At 40.1% G+C, this 18,368-nt stretch overlaps 1 protein-coding gene across 4 annotated transcripts in view; it reads right to left on the minus strand.

Annotated features, from left to right (window-relative positions):
- Positions 1–18,368, minus strand: part of LOC105468521 (collagen type XIV alpha 1 chain) — a 250,678-nt gene that overhangs the window by 50,752 nt on the left and 181,558 nt on the right. For all 4 annotated transcript variants that reach the window (XM_011718738.2, XM_071067877.1, XM_071067879.1 and 1 more), the window contains exons 38-40: positions 15,958–16,053; positions 14,406–14,459; positions 13,990–14,043 (exon numbers count right to left, since the gene is read on the minus strand). In XM_011718738.2, the coding sequence (XP_011717040.2) occupies positions 13,990–14,043; positions 14,406–14,459; positions 15,958–16,053 (204 nt within the window). The remainder of the gene's footprint in view (positions 1–13,989; positions 14,044–14,405; positions 14,460–15,957; positions 16,054–18,368) is intronic.

Below are 18,368 nucleotides of genomic sequence, written 5' to 3' on the forward strand. Positions count from 1 at the left end.
ACTGGTACAAGAGCAGACACATAGACCAATGGAGCAGAAGAGAGAACCCAGAAATAAGACCACACACCAGTAACTATCTGATCTTTGAGAAATGTGACAAAAATAAGCAATGGGGAAATGACTCCATTTTCAATAAATGGTGCTGGGATAACTGGCCAACTATATGAAGAAGATTGAAACTGGACCCTTTCCTTATACCATATTATACAAATATTAACTCAAGATGGATTAAAAACTTAAATGTAAAACCCAAAACTATAAAAACTCTCGAAGACAACCAAGGCAATACCATTCAGGACATAGGCATGGGCAAAGATTTCATGACAAAGCTGCCAAAAACAACTGCAACAAAAGCAAAAATTGACAAACGGGCTCTAATTATACTAAAGAGCTTCTGTACAGCGAAAGAAACTATCAACAGACTAAAAAGACAACTTACAGAATGGGAGAAAAATTTTGCAAACTATGCATCTGACAAAGACCGAATATCTAGCATCTCTAAGGGACTTAAACAAACTTACAAGAAAAAAAAAAAACTCCATTAAAAAGTAGGCAAAGGATATGAACAGACATTTCTCAAAAGAAGACATACATGCAGCCAACAATCATATAAAAAAAAAAAGCTCAACATCACTAATCATTAAAGAAATGCAAATCAAAACCCCAATGAGATGTCATCTCACACCAGTCAGAATACCTATTATTAAAAAGTTAAAAACAAAACAAAACAAAAACAGATGCTGGTGAAGTTGTGGAAGAAAAGGAATGCTTTTACACTATTGGTGGGAGTGTAAACTAGTTCAACCATTGTGGAAGGCAGTGTGGTGATTCCTTAAAGACCTAAAGACAGAATTACCATTCAATCTCGCAATCCCATTACTGGGATATGCCCAAAGGAGTATAAACTGTTCTATTATAAAGACACATGCATGTATAGGTTCACTGCAGCACTATTCACAATAGCAAAGACATGGAATCAACCTAAATGCCCATCAATGATAGACTGGATAAAGAAAATGTAGTACATATACACCATAGAATACCATGCAGCCACAAAAAAGAATAAGAGCATGTCCTTTGCCAGGACATGGATGGAGCTGGAGGGCATTATTCTTACCAAACTTATGCAGGAATAGAAAAACCAGATTCTGCATGTTCTCACTTATAAGTGGGAGCTAAACGATGAGAACACACAGACACATAAAAGGAAACAACTCACACTGGGACCTATCAGTGGGTGAAGGATGGCAGAAGGGAGAGAATCAGGAAAAATAATTGATGTATACTAGGTTTAACAGCTTAATACTTGGGTGATGAAATAATTTGTACAACCAACCCCCATGTCACATATTTACCTATGTAACAAACCTGCATATCTTGCACATGTACCACACATACTATTTTATTTTTATTTTAAGTTCCAGGGTGCACATACAGGATGTGCAGGTTTGTTACATAGGTAAATGTGTGCCATGGTGGTTTGCTGCACCTATCAACCTGTCACCGAGCTGGGATTGACACTGGGTATCAATCCCAGCATGCATTAGTTATTTTTCCTAATGCTCTCCTTCCCCGACCCCACCTCCTACCAGGCCCCAGTGTGTGTTGTTCTCCTCCCTGCGTCCATGTTATCTCATTGTTCAGTTCCCACTTATAAGTGAGAACATGCGGTCCACATATACGATTTTTAATATATACACACTCGTTTATAATTTCAATGTGTATCTATATAAATATAAACATATGTACATTTTTAGTAACCTGCAGTGATGACTTCAGTGAATTAAAACAAAACAAAACAAAATACCAGCAATAGTCTATTAAAGAAATCACTTTGACATCGGTAGGTCTCACACAATATACTACCTAGTAATTCCAAAACCTAGCTGGTTATCAGAATCATTAAGCTTTTAAAAACTATACATTCCTGAGTCATGCCTAAGACCTTTTGATTCCAAATCTCTGAGACTGAAGTCCAGGAATCTGTATATTAAAACACAAAACAACAACCTGATGACTTAAGTTAGGAAACTGCTGGTTTACCAATATAAAATGCAAGTCCTGACGCTGAAGGACAGTGTTAGAACCAGGGTGCAAAGCAGATGTTACTATTTGTACCACGCCTGTGTCTCAGATAAAGACAATTTCAGAAGTATCTTTTTTTTTTTCTTTCTGAGACGGGGTCTTGTTCTGTCACCCAGGCTGGAGAGCAGTGGTGCGATCTCGGCTCACTGCAACCTCCACCTCCTGGGTTCAAGTAATTCTCCTACCTCAGCCTCCTGAGTAGCTGGGATTACAGGCGCATGACACCATGCCCAGTTATTTTATTTATTTATTTATTTATTTATTTACTTATTTATTTTTTGTATTTTTAGTAGGGACAGGGTATCACCAAGTTGGCCAGGCTTGTCTTGAACGCCTGACCTTGTAATCCACCCACCTTGGCCTCCCAAAGTGCTGGGATTGTAGGCGTGAGCCACCGTGCCCAGTCCAGAAGTATCCTTAGAATCAGTAATAACAGGAAACTAATGTGTCCTAGTAGCTGTTCTCTTCTCAGATGTGCCCAGGTGTGCCACTCTCCAGGTAATGGTGTAAAGAGATCAAGAAAGCATATTTTTATGGGTGTAGTATCAGTATCTACTTCTTCAAGAAAGCTACCCACACTGGGTTCCTATTGCCCCAAAATGCTGAGTGAGACATCTTCCATGTTGAAGTCCTGCTTATTAAATATCTCTTTTGAGAAAGATTTTCTCACAGTAACAAAATCCTATGGTGATCTTTACGAATATAATTTTGTGGAAAGAAAGAGTGAAGTGTAGGAGCCAGGCAGATGGATTAAAATCCTAGCTCTAACACTTACTAGCCGTGTGCCATTGTTTCTTCAGTTTTCTGAGCTTTAGATTCTTTGTCTGTAAAATGGGGATAACAATGCCTAGCACTCGTAGTTATTCTGAGGACTGGAGAACATCATATTTGCAAAGCACCTGCACATACTCAATAATTAATGGTAGTAGTTGCTGCTATTTTTATTAAAATAATCTGCTTAGTCTCAATTGCATATACCATCATCACTGTGGCTGATTGCACAAAGGCTTTCTTGGGATTTTATAAAACCCATCTAGACCCACAAAGAAGAAAATCAAATTATTCCCTCCACTAGTTTTGTGATGGTATTTACACATCCTCTTCAGAAGGAGTAAGATGCTCAAGGGAATAATTATCATGAATCTTAGTATTTTACAAAATATTCCTTAGATAAATATTTCATCACTGCTTAACATTTATGATAAAAATTAAATCCAGATAGTTGACTCAAGTTCAGTTTCTCAAGTGCATGTCAAGTCTAACTTACTTTTGAAGAAATGGCATATTCATCACAAATATGTCCTTTGTAGACATAAAACCTGCACAATCTAGAAGCATGCTTCCGGTGTCCTTGTCATTTGAAATCCAAGAAAAAAAAATTTAACTTGCTTTTAAAAAAGGTATTTTTGTATTTCTTTAGTCTTCTAGGGCATCTTGAAATGTCAAGTACAAGCCTTATAAAATATTATAAATGTCCAGACTTAAGTTTACCTTGAAAATAGTGAATACTAATATTAGCTAAAATCACATTTTTATAGAGAAATGCTTTATATGAATTAATCTCCATGACAATTCTCTGCAGTCAAATATTATTTTTTCCACTTTACCACTGAGGAAAGTGAGGCTTGGAAACATGAAGTAATCCATGTCTTGCCTGTTCTTCCTAGTTTTCCTGGGGACCACCCTGATGTCTAGGGTGGGGACTGAGAAATCCACCCTATATTAGAGGAGCTCAAAGATCACAGGATAGGTCCTGAGGTCACAGATACCAAGAAAAGAAGAGGAAGGAGATGAGAGCAGTGACAAGATTTACAGTGCAATGAAAGATGAGACGAAAACGCTTTCTTCTGGAATGACCTGGAATGAAAACTGAATGCCTCAATGCACTTGGCTACGAAATATGAACTTGCACTATTGCTTTTCAAAGTGTGGTCCTGTACTCTACTGGCTGCCTAGCAAGAGGCTGCAACTTGTTCAATGAAGAAGTCCAGTTTTTACCGGACTTGCTTATGGCCTCAGGCCCAGAGTTGAATAAGAGCTACCTCTAAGAGTCAAAGATTCCCCTTGGGAAAAGCCAGAATAAGCTAGAAACATTAGAAGAAAAGATGTTTCATCTTCTCCTTTTTATTATTTGTTAAGATCTCTCTCCTTCTAGGTTAAATTCAGGGGTACTATTGGTTTCAGCTCCAGGAAAGGGATGCTAACCTTTCCCTAAGCTTTCAGTCAAGGTGATGGCACCTGGTTTGCACTTTAAGTTTGTGCCTGTCAATAAGAGAAGACAAAGATTTGGCCAGGTGTTGTGGCTCGTGCTTGTAATCCCAGCACTTTGGGAGGCTGAGGCAGGAGAATCGCTTGAAGCCAGGTGTTTGAGACCACCCTGGGCAACATAACAAGACCCCAATCTCTACAAAAACAAAAAATTAGCCAGACATGGTGGTGCAAACCTGCAGTCCCAGCTACTTGGTAGGCTGAGGTGGGAGCATCACTTGAGCCCAGGAGTTTGAGGCTGCAGTGAGTCACGATTGTAACACTGCACTCCAGCCTGGGCCACAGAGCAAGACCTTATCTGTAAAAATTAAAATTAAAATAAGTAAATAAACAAGAGAAGGCAAAGATAGAAAAGAAAGAAAAATGAGCAGTAAGGAATAGCCCACCAAACCTACCGCACACCACACTCACGTACTCCTTACACTGTCCAAGGAGCTAAAAGCACCCATTGAACATCATTGAAAATGTTTGTTGCAGCTTCCTTCTCCTTTCCCTAGAGTAGGCTTTACTCACACAGGACTGGGGAAATAAAGGCACAGTAACATTAAGTGATTTCAGTGCTCAGAGTGGAGGGAAATAAAAAACTTTGCCTTCCTGAATTTCTGGACAGTGAAGCCTGACTGGGGAGTTTTCTGGAAGTGTCTTCTCAGTCATTTCAGCAGTAAGTTGCATCATCCTGCGTTTGCTCTCTGTCTGTTCCAAGCCATGGTTGTTATTGTTGTTGTAATTTTTTTTCCCCAAATGCAGCTTTGCCTTTTAGAATGGCCTGAGGTGGAGCAGGAATAACTGCAAGGTGTTTGTGCTTACTCTATAAACAGTACCTCCTCTCCTACTGCCAAACCAGGGAGAGCTGGCCCTCCAGTGCGGCATGTCTTCTGGGGTGCTTCGTGTCCAAGGTCTGTCTCCCACCATGAAAGTTGTCCTGGGCCTCCTACCTTACAATCCTGCCCAGTAATTATTAATATCTAACTGTGTTAGAACTTTACTATCCTTAAGCCCTCAGATCAGTTGACTGAACAGATCACAGCCACCTAAATAGGCATTTTTAATCCATCCTTCATTTCTTCTTTCCTTCTCTACTGTCTCTGAGAAGACCCTTTTGTTTTTCTGGCCCCAGGGAATAGCCATGCTCTTATCCCTTCCTTCCATCTCCTCTAGGTACATAGTCTACAAACTGTCTCCCTCTGCCATTGAAGTTCTCTCTTCTTCTGGATTCTTCCCCGTAGGCAGTAATGAACAACTCTGTCCAGGCTGAGCGTAGTACACAGCATATTATACGTGCTCGATTAAGACATTGCTGATTGATAAAATATGTGGTCCTTCTCTCAAGCAAGGCAGCCATGTTACACAATTTCAGGGGCACCATTTTGTTTTATTCTGTGTGAATGGCATCCCCTCCTGTTGCACATTGAAATGATATTGCCTTCAAATATCTCTCCTAAAAGAATCATCACAGGATTCATATAATCTTTTCTTTAAACATGGCCCTATAAAGAATGAGTATCCTCAGAAATCTAGTTTGGAAAAGCAAGCCCACTTCCATCTAATATGTTTTCAAAGTAAGAATCAGACATACTCTAAAAGTTTGACTTCCAGATTGGAAGAGAAAGTAAAATAAAATCCAAGTATAGATATCTTATCACTTTATTACAGCTCTAAGACTTTTAATCCTATAGAGGAACACACGTTTGGAGGGATAGCAAAATATTTATCAAAAGTCTGTGTTGGTATATTGGTGTTAAAAGAAAGAATTCCAAAACCAAATGATTCAAACACTAATCCAACATGTTTGATTTGTGAGTTCTTTGCCAAGATTGGACTTCATGCACAGATAAATCAAATAAACTCACCAAACTAAATCTTTAGAATTGCCATTTTCAGAACTTCAGGAATCACGAAGGAATCCAGGTGTGTAACCACACAGGATCTTAGCCTACGCCCTTTGCCAAAATATATAAATATTTCTAGACGTTCCTTCCACATGTACAACAAGAACGCTACATAAATCTAACTGTTACAGAATGCCTTCTTCAGATACATTCACCTAAACATGTTTCACAGACTAGGTAATTCCATTTGATGAACAGAGACTACACTGAGATTTTACACAAACGAAAGTTTGGTGTTAAAAAAAAAAGCGGGGTGGGGAGCAAGATGGCCGAATAGGAACAGCTCCAGTCTCCAACTCCCAGCGCGAGCGACACAGAAGACCGGTGATTTCTGCATTTTCAACTGAGGTACTGGGTTCATCTCACTGGGGAGTGCCGGACGATCAGTGCTGGTCAGCTGCTGCAGCCCGACCAGCGAGAGCTGAAGCAGGGCGAGGCATTGCCTCACCTGGGAAGCGCAAGGGGGAAGGGAATCCCTTTTCCTAGCCAGGAGAACTGAGACACACAACACCTGGAAAATCGGGTAACTCCCACCCCAATACTGCGCTTTAAGCCAACAGGCACACCAGGAGATCATATCCCACACCTGGCCGGGAGGGTCCCACACCCACGGAGCCTCCCTCATTGCTAGCGCAGCAGTCTGTGATCTACCGGCAAGGCAGCAGCGAGGCTGGGGGAGGGGCGCCCGCCATTGCTGAGGCTTAAGTAGGTAAACAAAGCTGCTGGGAAGCTCGAAGTGGGTGGAGCTCACAGCAGCTCAAGGAAACCTGCCTGTCTCTGTAGACTCCACCTCTGGGGACAGGGCAATAACAAACATAGCCGAAACCTCTGCAGACGCAAACGACTCTGTCTGACAGCTTTGAAGAGAGCAGTGGATCTCCCAACACGGAGGTTGAGATCTGAGAAGGGACAGACTCCCTGCTCAAGTGGGTCCCTGACCCCTGAGTAGCCTAACTGGGAGACATCCCCCACTAGGGGCAGTCTGACACCCCACACCTCACAGGGTGGAGTACACCCCTGAGAGGAAGCTTCCAAAGCAAGAATCAGACAGGTACACTCGCTGTTCAGAAATATTCTATCTTCTGCAGCCTCTGCTGCTGATACCCAGGCAAACAGGGTCTGGAGTGGACCTCAAGTAATCTCCAACAGACCTATAGCTGAGGGTCCTGACTGTTAGAAGGAAAACTATCAAACAGGAAGGACACCTACACCAAAACCCCATCAGTACATCACCATCATCAAAGACCAGAGGCAGATAAAACCACAAAGATGGGGAAAAAGCAGGGCAGAAAAGCTGGAAATTCAAAAAATAAGAGCGCATCTCCCCCGGCAAAGGAGCGCAGCTCATCGCCAGCAACGGATCAAAGCTGGACGGAGAATGACTTTGACGAGATGAGAGAAGAAGGCTTCAGTCCATCAAATTTCTCAGAGCTAAAGGAGGAATTACGTACCCAGCGCAAAGAAACTAAAAATCTTGAAAAAAAAGTGGAAGAATTGATGGCTAGAGTAATTAATGCAGAGAAGCTCATAAACGAAATGAAAGAGATGAAAACCATGACACGAGAAATACGTGACAAATGCACAAGCTTCAGTAACCGACTCGATCAACTGGAAGAAAGAGTATCTGCGATTGAGGATCAAATGAATGAAATGAAGCGAGAAGAGAAACCAAAAGAAAAAAGAAGAAAAAGAAATGAACAAAGCCTGCAAGAAGTATGGGATTAGGTAAAAAGACCAAATCTACGTCTGATTGGGGTGCCTGAAAGTGAGGGGGAAAATGGAACCAAGTTGGAAAACACTCTTCAGGATATCATCCAGGAGAATTTCCCCAACCTAGTAGGGCAGGCCAACATTCAAATCCAGGAAATACAAAGAACGCCACAAAGATACTCCTCGAGAAGAGCAACTCCAAGACACATAATTGCCAGATTCACCAAAGTTGAAATGAAGGAAAAAATCTTAAGGGCAGCCAGAGAGAAAGGTCGGGTTACCCACAAAGGGAAGCCCATCAGACTAACAGCAGATCTCTCGGCAGAAACTCTCCAAGCCAGAAGAGAGTGGGGGCCAATATTCAACATTCTTAAAGAAAAGAATTTTCAACCCAGAATTTCATATCCAGCCAAACTAAGTTTCATAAGTGAAGGAGAAATAAAATCCTTTACAGATAAGCAAATGCTTAGAGATTTTGTCACCACTAGGCCTGCCTTACAAGAGACCCTGAAGGAAGCACTAAACATGGAAAGGAACAACCGGTACCAGCCATTGCAAAAACATGCCAAAATGTAAAGACCATCGAGGCTAGGAAGAAACTGCATCAACTAACGAGCAAAATAACCAGTTAATATCATAATGGCAGGATCAAGTTCACACATAACAATATTAACCTTAAATGTAAATGGACTAAATGCTCCAATTAAAAGACACAGACTGGCAAACTGGATAAAGAGTCAAGACCCATCAGTCTGCTGTATTCAGGAGACCCATCTCACACGCAGAGACATACATAGGCTCAAAATAAAGGGATGGAGGAAGATTTACCAAGCAAATGGAGAACAAAAAAAAGCGGGGGTTGCAACACTAGTCTCTGATAAAACAGACTTTAAACCATCAAAGATCAAAAGAGACAAAGAAGGCCATTACATAATGGTAAAGGGATCAATTCAACAGGAAGAGCTAACTATCCTAAATATATATGCACCCAATACAGGAGCACCCAGATTCATAAAGCAAGTCCTTAGAGACTTACAAAGAGACTTAGACTCCCATACAATAATAATGGGAGACTTCAACACTCCACTGTCAACATTAGACAGATCAACGAGACAGAAAGTTAACAAGGATATCCAGGAATTGAACTCATCTCTGCAGCAAGCAGACCTAATAGACATCTATAGAACTCTCCACCCCAAATCAACAGAATATACATTCTTCTCAGCACCACATCGTACTTACTCCAAAATCGACCACGTAATTGGAAGTAAAGCACTCCTCAGCAAATGTACAAGAACAGAAATTATAACAAACTGTCTCTCAGACCACAGTGCAATCAAACTAGAACTCAGGACTAAGAAACTCAATCAAAACCGCTCAACTACATGGAAACTGAACAACCTGCTCCTGAATGACTACTGGGTACATAACGAAATGAAGGCAGAAATAAAGATGTTCTTTGAAACCAATGAGAACAAAGATACAACATACCAGAATCTCTGGGACACATTTAAAGCAGTGTGTAGAGGGAAATTTATAGCACTAAATGCCCACAAGAGAAAGCAGGAAAGATCTAAAATTGACACTCTAACATCACAATTAAAAGAACTAGAGAAGCAAGAGCAAACACATTCGAAAGCTAGCAGAAGGCTAGAAATAACTAAGATCAGAGCAGAACTGAAGGAGATAGAGACACAAAAAACTCTCCAAAAAATCAATGAATCCAGGAGTTGGTTTTTTGAAAAGATCAACAAAATTGACAGACCACTAGCAAGACTAATAAAGAAGAAAAGAGAGAAGAATCAAATCGACGCAATTAAAAATGATAAAGGGGATATCACCACCGACCCCACAGAAATACAAACTACCATCAGAGAATACTATAAACACCTCTACGCAAATAAACTGGAAAATCTAGAAGAAATGGATAATTTCCTGGACACTTACACTCTTCCAAGACTAAACCAGGAAGAAGTTGAATCCCTGAACAGACCAATAGCAGGCTCTGAAATTGAGGCAATAATTAATAGCCTACCAACCAAAAAAAGTCCAGGACCAGACGGATTCACAGCTGAATTCTACCAGAGGTACAAGGAGGAGTTGGTACCATTCCTTCTGAAACTATTCCAATCAATAGAAAAAGAGAGAATCCTCCCTAACTCATTTTATGAGGCCAACATCATCCTGATACCAAAGCCTGGCAGAGACACAACTAAAAAAGAGAATTTTAGACCAATATCCCTGATGAACATCAATGCAAAAATCCTCAATAAAATACTGGCAAACCGGATTCAGCAACACATCAAAAAGCTTATCCATCATGATCAAGTGGGCTTCATCCCTGGGATGCAAGGCTGGTTCAACATTCGCAAATCAATAAACATAATCCAGCATATAAACAGAACCAAAGACAAGAACCACATGATTATCTCAATTGATGCAGAAAAGGCTTTTGACAAAATTCAACAGCCCTTCATGCTAAAAACGCTCAATAAATTCGGTATTGATGGAACGTACCTCAAAATAATAACAGCTATTTATGACAAACCCACAGCCAATATCATACTGAATGGGCAAAAACTGGAAAAATTCCCTTTGAAAACTGGCACAAGACAGGGATGCCCTCTCTCACCACTCCTATTCAACATAGTGTTGGAAGTTCTGGCTAGGGCAATTAGGCAAGAGAAAGAAATCAAGGGTATTCAGTTAGGAAAAGAAGTCAAACTGTCCCTGTTTGCAGATGACATGATTGTATATTTAGAAAACCCCATTGTCTCAGCCCAAAATCTCCTTAAGCTGATAAGCAACTTCAGCAAAGTCTCAGGATACAAAATTAATGTGCAAAAATCACAAGCATTCTTATACACCAGTAACAGACAAACAGAGAGCCAAATCAGGAATGAACTTCCATTCACAATTGCTTCAAAAAGAATAAAATACCTAGGAATCCAACTTACAAGGGATGTAAAGGACCTCTTCAAGGAGAACTACAAACCACTGCTCAGTGAAATCAAAGAGGACACAAACAAATGGAAGAACATACCATGCTCATGGATAGGAAGAATCAATATCGTGAAAATGGCCATACTGCCCAAGGTAATTTATAGATTCAATGCCATCCCCATCAAGCTACCAATGAGTTTCTTCACAGAATTGGAAAAAACCGCTTTAAAGTTCATATGGAACCAAAAAAGAGCCCGCATCTCCAAGACAATCCTAAGTCAAAAGAACAAAGCTGGAGGCATCACGCTACCTGACTTCAAACTATACTACAAGGCTACAGTAACCAAAACAGCATGGTACTGGTACCAAAACAGAGATATAGACCAATGGAACAGAACAGAGTCCTCAGAAATAATACCACACATCTACAGCCATCTGATCTTTGACAAACCTGAGAGAAACAAGAAATGGGGAAAGGATTCCCTATTTAATAAATGGTGCTGGGAAAATTGGCTAGCCATAAGTAGAAAGCTGAAACTGGATCCTTTCCTTACTCCTTATACGAAAATTAATTCAAGATGGATTAGAGACTTAAATGTTAGACCTAATACCATAAAAATCCTAGAGGAAAACCTAGGTAGTACCATTCAGGACATAGGCATGGGCAAAGACTTCATGTCTAAAACACCAAAAGCAACGGCAGCAAAAGCCAAAATTGACAAATGGGATCTCATTAAATTAAAGAGCTTCTGCACAGCAAAAGAAACTACCACCAGAGTGAACAGGCAACCTACAGAATGGGAGAAAATTTTTGCAATCTACTCATCTGACAAAGGGCTAATATCCAGAACCTACAAAGAACTCAAACAAATTTACAAGAAAAAAACAAACAACCCCATCAAAAAGTGGGCAAAGGATATGAACAGACATTTCTCAAAAGAAGACATTCATACAGCCAACAGACACATGAAAAAATGCTCATCATCACTGGCCATCAGAGAAATGCAAATCAAAACCACAATGAGATACCATCTCACACCAGTTAGAATGGCGATCATGAAAAAGTCAGGAAACAACAGGTGCTGGAGAGGATGTGGAGAAATAGGAACACTTTTACACTGTTGGTGGGATTGTAAACTAGTTCAACCATTATGGAAACTAGAACTAGATGTACCATATGACCCAGCCATCCCATTACTGGGTATATACCCAAAGGATTATAAATTATGCTGCTATAAAGACACATGCACACGTATGTTTATTGCAGCACTATTCACAATAGCAAAGACTTGGAATCAACCCAAATGTCCATCAGTGACAGATTGGATTAAGAAAATGTGGCACATATACACGAATACTATGCAGCCATCAAAAAGGATGAGTTTGCGTCCTTTGTAGGGACATGGATGCAGCTGGAAACCATCATTCTTAGCAAACTATCACAAGAACAGAAAACCAAACACCGCATGTTCTCACTCATAGGTGGGAACTGAACAATGAGATCACTTGGACTCAGGAAGGGGAACATCACACACCGGGGCCTATCATGGGGAGGGGGGAGGGGGGAGGGATTGCATTGGGAGTTATACCTGATGTAAACGATGAGTTGATGGGTGCAGCACACCAACATGGCATAAGTATACATATGTAACAAACCTGCACGTTATGCACATGTACCCTACAACTTAAAGTATAATAATAATAAATTTAAAAAAAAAAAAAAGTTTCAAAAAAAAAAAAAAGCGGGGTGGAAGTAGAAGGGTTGCACATCTACATTCTATAGAAAAAAAAACAAGAACAATTTCACTATTCTTGGACAGTATAGCTACCCTGAGCTAAAAGCAAGCCTTGTTTGAGTAGAGAAGTGAGCGCTCAAGTCAATTGTTTGCTAACCTAGTAAGTTTGACCAAGAACACCAGTGAACGCCAGATGTGTTGTCCTTCATTGGCTTGGATCTAAGTGGTTGCCACTCTATATAATCCAGTCTTGAGGAAAACTGTGGAGCTGCTCACATGTCTAAATCGGTGACAGTTTAAGGAAGATCAGCCTCTGTGTCCCTTGCTGAAAATTTAATGACTTCTTATTGCCTTCATGTTAAAGTTCAAAATCCTTAGTTGGAAAAAAATAGATGATTTAAGTGAATTTATGCTTACCTCTCTAACTTCATCTCTTAACAATCGCCCCACACCTAAGTATGTGTGCACATGCATTCAACACACACACACAATTACTCTAATCTCCTGCCATAACTAAATGAAATACAATATTGGAAATGCCCCACCTTCCCTCACCTCTATCTCTTTGTATATGCTGTTCCCTCTGCTTGCAATAGTTTTCCTTTCCTTGTTCACCTGGCTGACTTCTATCTTTCAATCGAGACTCGGCCTAGATGGTACATCCTCTGAGAAGCCTTCTTCCAGCCTCCAAGTCTAGCTTGGTTATCCATTCTTTGTGTTTTCACAGGGCTCTGCTCCCATTATAGCATGTAATAAAAATTTCTTATTTACTTCTATGTCTTCCCAATAAACTGTAAACTCTTTGAGAACAAGAACCTCAAACCTGGTTCAGTAAAACCTTATCGACTAAACAAATACCAGATGTTAATGTATCCCTTTCCTGAACATCTTTACACTTTATTATACTGCTGTCCACTTGAACAGATGAAAAGAACCAATAATTGAACTATATTAAATAAACGGAGATTGCCATGTAAGCGATACTACAGAAAGCCATTCTATTTAAATTTCAATTCATATGGTTATTTCCTTTACATGTATGCCTCAAGGATTCGAAAGAACTGGAGAAACCTACTAAACCAATGCACACAATAAACTATATTCAGGTTATGGGAGCACTCGGAAAGGGATGTGCTAATTTGGGAAGGTTTGATGGAAGTTCCTAGGGTTTGACGAAGTAATGAACATAGAAGATGTCAGTGAAGGGAAATAGATGCAGGATAGGTGAAATATACATAAACAGGAGAAAACAAAAAGCAAAAACTGGCTTGACTCCCTTACATAGAAGCCAGTCAGCAATAAGAGTGACCTGGTGAAAAGTCTACTTTGCTAAAAACCAACCTTGGGCAAGACCTTACCCTCTGGCCTGGTGAGCCATCACGTCCTGGTGAACCAACGCCTCCTGGGATACCCTATGTAGAACAGGGACAAAAAAGAGTCAGGTTCACAGGAATGAGTCATCTGCTCACCCAGCTTCCCTGAAATAGATGAAGGCCTCCAAACAAACCTAAGAGCATAATGGTGAACCCTTTGTAACCCACAATTCAGACTTAGAAGTTATTCATGGGCAAAGAACATTCCCTGTCAGAGCTCACCTGAGGAACATCAGTGTGACTCTCAAAAGCGGCTTAGGGTAAAAGTGAATACAGGCAAACAGTCTTTAATATGGAAAACACTTACCAAGATCACAACTGACTTCAGAAGCTCCAGCTTTTTCCCCCCCTTGGCAAAGGTGTAGACTGACAGCAATAGACTTAAAAAATAAAAATATTACCTGTGGACCTGGAAGGCCAGTATCTCCTTTCTCTCCTTTTTCTCCTGGCATTCCCTGAATATCCAAAAGTATACAGAGTTAAGTTCACATAGGGAAATTCTTAGCATTTTCTTTTCCCTCTCTCATTATTTAAATATTTTCCAAAGTAAATTGTGTTCACACTAACATCTAAACAGAATATATATATCCTTTTTTTTTTTTTTTTTTTTTTTTGAGATGGAGTCTTGCTCTTGTTGCCCAGACCGGAGTACAGTGACACGATCTTGGCTCGCTGCAACCTCTGCCTCCCGGGTCCAAGCTATTCTACTGCCTCAGCCTCCGAGTAGCTGGGATTGCAGACGCCCGCCACCACATCCGGCTAATTTTTGTACTTTATTAGTAGAGATGGGGTTTCATCATGTTGGCCAGGCTGGTCTCAAGTTCCTGATTTCAAGTGATCCGCCTGCCTTGGCCTCCCAGAGTTCTAGGATTACAGGCATGAGCCACTGCACCCAGCCAACAGAATATATTTCACTTTCCACATATGTTATACCATTTATGTAAACATTCATATGGAGCTGAACATTTATATACCAGGATAGTTTTAACATAGAATATACAGTCTAATATGGTGAGGCCAATACTGTAAATACATGGAGGGCAGACTTGAACATTTCAGTATTATTTACAGTTTGGGTTTTACAATCTCATATCTATGTAGATTTGTTTTGTTTTGCTTTGGCTAGAAGATACTCAAATGGAATATAAGAAGGGAAAAGCAAACACAGAATCTGGCATGTAGTAAGACCTCAACCAATGTTTATATTAGTAGTAATTACACAAATTGGCACATTAATGCTTGCTAAAATGTAAAAATAACACTGTAGGAGAAACTTCTCAGCTAGGCAGACACAATCATATGTGCAGAAAGATTGCCAAAAATTGTGCTTAAAGGATCTGGTTGCTTCCAACATGAATTAAAGAGATTGGTTTTATTCTTAACTGTAGACCCCTATAGGAAGATTAATGAAGATTAGTGAATGGAATTAACTTTTTTTCAATGGTACAAAACGACTTTCCAAAGAAATGCAGCTATATAAAGTACACTGTCTAAAATTCTAAAACTCTCACTCTCCATAAACTGCACTTCGATGTCATCTGAGATAAGGATTGTGAATAAACGGCTTTTATTAATTTATATCAGCAGTTACCACACATAATGAAAAAACTTAAATTTGTATAACATTTGTTACTTTCTGGATGTTATCACATCCATTAAGAATTTAGTTAAAAGAGAAAAAGGGCTATATATGCTAAGCTTTGTTCTTTCTCTATAGACACAATGCTTGTGGATGGACCTACCTCCAATAGTATGCATGTACTTATTTGTTAAAAGACCTTCATCATTGAACAAAAAATGGCTAAGGGCACAATTAGTGAAATGACACTCCGTCATTGTTTTCAAAGGGACTGATATTCATTAGGAAGATACAGAAGACAAAAGTTCATTCTTTGTAACCGCATGGAAAAGAGACAACAATAAAATCCATCTGAATGTTTGAACATAACTCACGGGCATTCCTTGAATGGACAGACCACTTGGTCCTTGGGGTCCAGGTGGACCCTGAGGTCCTGGTAGACCAACTTCACCCCGAGGGCCATCTGGTCCCTGGAAGGCAACAGAGAAGTATCATCCTAAAAGTAAGTTAGACTCTCTGACATCTAAAAAATATTTCTGCTTAGGACAATTATAATTTGTTTTCTTATATAGTTTTTCCCAAGATAGGAAATACTCAGGATAACAAGACATCAAGCTTCAAATGATTTACCTTCCAGGCAAAATGTCATCAGTAAACCATAAAAGTAAACACACAGAGATTGCTGCAACTTTATGATTATCATTACTACTTTTGCTTCTGTAAATAAGAGTGCTATGCCAATTATGTAAGTAATGAGACCCCCCACACTCCATAACAAATTTATAAGTGCTTCAAGACCACCCTTCTAGTCTGGGAAGGTTCACACCGTCCAGATGAACTACATTCTCTCTGTCTTCACTACTGTCAACCACCTACCTCAGGGGGACTCCTCTGCATTTATTGAGAACTTTGCACCTAGCCTCTGCTTTCTTCCTTACTTTGATGCTGCCATCACACTATAACTGCTTCAATGTCCACTGAATGACCTTCCCTAGGCTTAGTATTATTTTACTTCCTTCTTTATTTTTTGTTTTTGAGATAGAGTCTCATTCTGCTGCCTAGGCTGGAGTGCAGTGGCATGATCTCAGCTCACCACAACCTCCTGCTCCTAGGTTCAAGTGATTCTCCTGCCTCAGCCTCCCTAGTAGCTAGGATTACAGGCGTGTACCACCACACCTGGCTAATTTTTGTATTTTTAGTAGAGATGGGGTTTCACCATGTTGGCCAGGCTGATCTTGAACTCCTGACCTCAGGTGATCTTCCCAATTTGGCCTCCGAAAGTGCTGGGACTACAGGTGTGAGCAACCATGCCCAGCTTATTTTACTTCCTTTCTTTTTCAGGATCAGACATCCCTTTCACCCTTACTTCTGTTACCCTTACTTCTGTAGCTTGGACCTTGTTGCAGTTTAACTAAAACTAAACCACGTAGGAAATCTTAGACCCAGAAAAACCTACCTATCCTCAACCTCTTCTGTCTCATTTTGTGACTTCAACTAAAGCTATTCTTTTATTAAATTGGATCTCCAACATCTGGGTATCATCTTAGATGTGAGATTGGTGAACTCATTACTTGGGACAAAGAATACAAGAAAAAAAAAGCCTTTGTGGGGGTAAAGTGTGGGTAGATAACGAGTGCAGACTAAGACTTGTTAAGATTTAGGTGCATGGGATAAACCTCATGGAAATGTCCAGCAGGCCAAGGAGTAAGGCTAAGTCTGGATTTTGGAGTAGTTGAAAATATATTTATAGGTGAGGTTATTAAAGAGAATATATTGAGTGAGTGAAACAGAATGTGGATAAAAATGAGATGATAATCAGGTAGAAGGGAAAGGAAGAGAAACCTGGGGAAGAATCTGAAATGAAAAAGCCTGAGAATTAGGAAGAGGCTGAAGATGGAGTGGTACTGTGGTACAGAAACGGCCAAAGGAGGAGAAATTTTCAAACAAAGAAGTGTTTGATTGTGTTAAATTTTGTAGAGATCTCAAGAAAAATTAAACCCTAATCTATGGAACTGGTAACAAGCAAGTAATTGGGAACTTTTATGAGAGAATTTTCATAGGACTCCCAGAGGAAGAGGAAGCATATATGGGTTGAGAATTCTTTGGGAGGTGAGCATGTGAAAGCACTGAGTGATAACTATTCTTACAAGGAGCATGGCATAAGAAGAAGGAAGAGGGAGGGAGTGGGATTTTTAAAAATACAACGGAGGCGGCAAGGAGGCAATTTTTATGTATTACTTAGTATTTAAAATGGTTTAATAATATATCATTTTAACATATAATAGTTAAATAATATATTATTTATTTATTTATTTTTGAGATGGAGTCTTGCCCTGTCTTGCCCAGGCTGGAGTGCAGTGGCGCGATCTCTGCTCACTGCAGCCTCCGCCTCCCAGGTTCAAGCAATTCTCCTGTCTCAGTCTCCCGAGTAGCTGGGACTATAGGTGCCCGCCACCACACGCAGCTAATTTTGTATTTTTAGTAGAGACAGGGTTTCACTATGTTGGCCAGGCTGGTCTTGAACTGCTGACCTCAGGTGATCCACCTGCCTCAGCCTCCCAATGTGCTGAGATTACAGGTATGAGCCACTGCACCTGGCTGAGTTTAATAATATATTATCAAGAAATTGCAAATAGAGTAGAAGGGCAAAAAGTAGGGGGTCCCATTTTATCCTGTAAAATATGAGGCAAAAATGATGAGGGGAGACCAAGAAGAAGGTTGCTTTGTCCTTCCAAATTCTTATTCTGTATTTGCTGCAACAAAATAAAAAATAATACATATTGAG

Source organism: Macaca nemestrina, chromosome 8 (assembly GCF_043159975.1).
Source record: "Macaca nemestrina isolate mMacNem1 chromosome 8, mMacNem.hap1, whole genome shotgun sequence".
Classification (NCBI taxonomy): domain Eukaryota; kingdom Metazoa; phylum Chordata; class Mammalia; order Primates; family Cercopithecidae; genus Macaca; species Macaca nemestrina.